This window comes from Corvus cornix, chromosome 7 (assembly GCF_000738735.6).
Source record: "Corvus cornix cornix isolate S_Up_H32 chromosome 7, ASM73873v5, whole genome shotgun sequence".
NCBI classification, from domain to species: Eukaryota; Metazoa; Chordata; class Aves; order Passeriformes; family Corvidae; genus Corvus; species Corvus cornix.
In genome coordinates, this window is record NC_046337.1 from 34,594,498 (window position 1) to 34,598,064 (window position 3,567).

The window sequence follows — 3,567 nt, forward strand, 5'->3', positions numbered from 1 at the left end:
TGGGCTATGAAGTCAGTGCTGGGCAGCGAACTTTGGGCAAGATCCAAAGAAGCGATATGCCAAACCCCGAAACCCCAGACAGTGAAAGAGTTACGGACTTTTCTGGGGATGACAGGATGGTGCAACTGTGGATTTACAATTATGGGCTGCTCGTGAAACCACTATAAGCTCATTACAAAGGAAAGCAGAGATCTCCAGTGGACAAAGGAGGCCATGCGGGCCTTCAGCCAGCTAAGAATGCCCTCATGTCAGCTCCAGCTCTAGGACTTCCAGACGTGAGTAAGCCATTCTTTCTATTTTCCCATGAGAAACAAGGGATGGCCCTGGGAATACTAGCACAGGACCTGGGCCCCTACTGATGGGCAGTTGCCTATTTCTCTAAGCAGCTAGATGCAGCAGCCAAAGGATGGCCTGGATGCCTCAGAGCCGTTGCAGCAGTCGTGCTAAACATCCAGAAGCACACAAGTTCACCTTGGGTCAGAAAATTACTGTGCTGGTATTCCACACAGTGTCCACAGTGCTGGAAGTGAAAGGTGGTCACTGGCTCTCCCCACAAAGGTTCCTGAAATATCAAGCCATCATGGTGGAACAAGATGATGTAGAAATAGTGGTAACTAACATTGTCAACCCAGCTTCCTTTCTTAGTGGAAATCAAGGAGAACCGGTACCCCATGATTGCCTGGAAACTATCGAAGCCACCTACTCCAGCCACCCGGATGTAAAGGATACCCCTTTAGAAGATGCAGAGACCTGGTTTACTGATGGGAGCAGCTACGTCATCAGTGGAAAGCAGCATGCTGGGTACGCAGTTACCACCTGCCAGGAGGTGATAGAATCTGGACCCCTGCCAACAAACACCTGTGCACAAAAGGCTGAAATAATCGCCCTAACCCGTGCCTTAGAGATAGCAAAAGGAAAGAAAATAAACATCTATACAGACTCAAGGTATGCATTTGGAGTTGTACACGCACACAGTGCCATTTGGAAAGAAAGAAGACTGTTAAATTCACAGGGAAAGAGCATCAAACATGCACAAGAAATAATGTGATTGTTGGAAGCAGTCCAGCTACCTGAGAAGGTAGCAATCATGCACATAAGGGCACATCAGAAGGTGAGCTCAGAATTGGAAGAAGGAAATGAACTGGCGGACAGAGAAGCAAAAGAAGGAGCAAAAGGTGAGGTAACAACAACTGGAGCCTTGATCCCAGATGGACAACTTTCCCTAGAGAGCAAGCCAACATACGATAAAAAGAACAAGAAATTGATTAAAGATGAAGGGGGAACATTTAACCAAGAGGGATGTGCTATCACTGCAGAAGGAAAAGTGGTTATTCCCTCTCATTTGCTATGGTCAGTAGTTAGAGAGGAGCACCAGAAAACACACCAGGGAACAAATGCCTTATATAACTACTTAATTGGGAAAATGATTGCTAGAAGCTTATACGAAACTGTTGTGCAAGTAACTCGACAGTGTAACCTTTGCCTCCAGACTAATCCCAAAAATACCCCCAAACCAAAAATGGACCAGACTGGGAGAGGCCATGGGCCTGGACAGCAGTGGCAAATTGATTTTATAGAATTTCCAAGAAAAGGGGGGTATTGATATTTACTAGTGCTGACAGATACTTTTTCAGGATGGCCAGAAGCTTTTCCTACTAGAACTGCTAAGGCTCGAGAAGTAACCAAAGTGTTACTACAAGAAATAATACCGCGCTTCGGAGTTCCAGCCACAGTGTCCTCAGACAGGGGACCTCATTTTATTTCAGGGGTGGTATAACAAACTAGCTGACATTTAGGCATAGATTGGGAACTCCACACTCCATACCACTCCCAGTCGAGTGGTCAAGTAGAGAAAATGAATCATTTGATTAAACAGCAAATTGTGAGATTAGGGCAAGAAGCTAACCTACCCTGGCCCCAATCTCTTCTACTTGCATTGTTACGAATTCGAACCAAGCCCAGAATTAAAGAAAAGCTAAGCCCCTTCGAAATGCTTTATGGGAGGCCATATGGCGTACAGAAAGGCATATCTACCCAAATAGGGGAAGAGACGCTAGCCACCTATATGATTGCTTTAGACAAACAGCTTAGAGAAATTGGAAAACATGTGGCTGGAACTTGAAGTTGAGACTTGGACGGTCCTGTACATGACATTCAGCCTGGAGATTATGTATATGTTAAGTCTCTTACAGAAAAGACTCTAGAACCACAGTGGGAAGGACCATTCCAGGTGCTTCTCACCACTTACACCGCGATTAAGATCAGAGAGCAGAGTGCCTGGATTCACCACACCCGAGTAAAGAAGGCTCCAGAGGCCCCTTGGAAAGTGACCTCTGGGGATGATGAACTGAAACTGAAGTTTACCCGAACAAAATGAAAATGTCAGGGTGGCACGCAAGTATAACCCAGAAAATTGTTTTTTTCACAGTCATAATTGTAGCTTCCAGTTGGGAAGTTATTCATAGGAGAGAAGACATATGGTCCCAAGCCTTTATGCGGTTTACTGGACTCATGGGGAAATATTCTGATTTAAAAGATTTAAACCTGCTGTTGGGGTTTTAGTTTAGTCTTAGTTTTTTCCTGTTAAAGGAATTTTCTCCCATATGCATGTTGCTAGGGGACAAATAGCTGTACTTAAGAAAGACAAAAAGGGAAGTGGGGCGGGCCTGGCTACTCCTTTTGTCTACACCTGGGTGTGGGGACAGTTCGCTCGGAGCATCCGGAGAGAGAAGCTGCAGAGAAAGGAGCTGCTGCTGCTTTCTTTTTGGCCGTTCTTTCTTCCTGCTGGAAACAACGCCGGGACCCCAAAAGCCGCTTTTCCCTGCCCTGCTGGAGACCGGGCTGTGGCTGCCCTGCCCCGCTGCTGCTTCGAGTTTTTCGCTACGCTGTAGCCCTGCTCGCCCTGCCTGCCTGGGCCTCCGTGGGGTTCTCCCATCTGGATACATCTCGCCTGCCACCCGGGATTTGCGTCCGTCCCTGCCGTTTCAGCCTGCTGTTCCTGAGAGCCCGGGATCAGCTGCCCAGGGGTTTGTGAAGCCTTTGTTCCATCCTTCCCGGGATCCCAGGGCACTGGTGCCGCGGGTTTCCCGAGCTCGCCCCGGAGCGCCCCCTGCAGCCGCGGGGGAACCATCGCACCTGCCCTGCTCACCGGGAGCCGCCAGCGCCCCTGCCGGCTGCGAGCGGAACTGCACCCGAGGGGAAATAGCCCGACAGCCGAGAAGGCTGGCACTGGGTTTGTGATTGCTGTTACTGCCATAGTTGTTGTTGTTTTGTTTGACTGCTTATATACATATATATATATATAGTAAAGAAGAACTGTTATTCCTATTTCCCACATCTTTGCCTAAAGGCCCTTGATTTCAAAATATAATAACTTGGAGGGAAAAGGGGTTATATGTGCCACTTCAAGGGGGGCCTCTGCCTTCCTTAGCAGACACCTGTCTTTCAAAACCGAGACACCTGCTGACTGTGGTCATGCATGGAAACCAAGTGTATACAAAGCAAGAATGGGAAAAACAACAAAGAACTTGGCAGCTTCAGGGAACTGTAGGAGAAGAAATCAAAATA

At 47.7% G+C, this 3,567-nt stretch overlaps 1 protein-coding gene across 1 annotated transcript; it reads left to right on the plus strand.

Moving 5' to 3' along the window:
- Positions 1 to 242: 242 nt before the first annotated feature.
- LOC120410292 lies at positions 243 to 1,237 on the plus strand. The gene has a single exon (XM_039555227.1). The coding sequence runs from the start codon at positions 407 to 409 to the stop codon at positions 1,046 to 1,048; it is 642 nt and encodes a 213-aa protein (XP_039411161.1). The 5' UTR covers positions 243 to 406; the 3' UTR covers positions 1,049 to 1,237.
- The last annotated feature ends 2,330 nt before the right edge of the window (positions 1,238 to 3,567 follow it).

Bases quoted from the DNA above. Each gene is read 5' to 3' on its own strand.
- LOC120410292 (XM_039555227.1), top strand. From the start codon at position 407: ATGGCCTGGATGCCTCAGAGCCGTTGCAGCAGTCGTGCTAAACATCCA.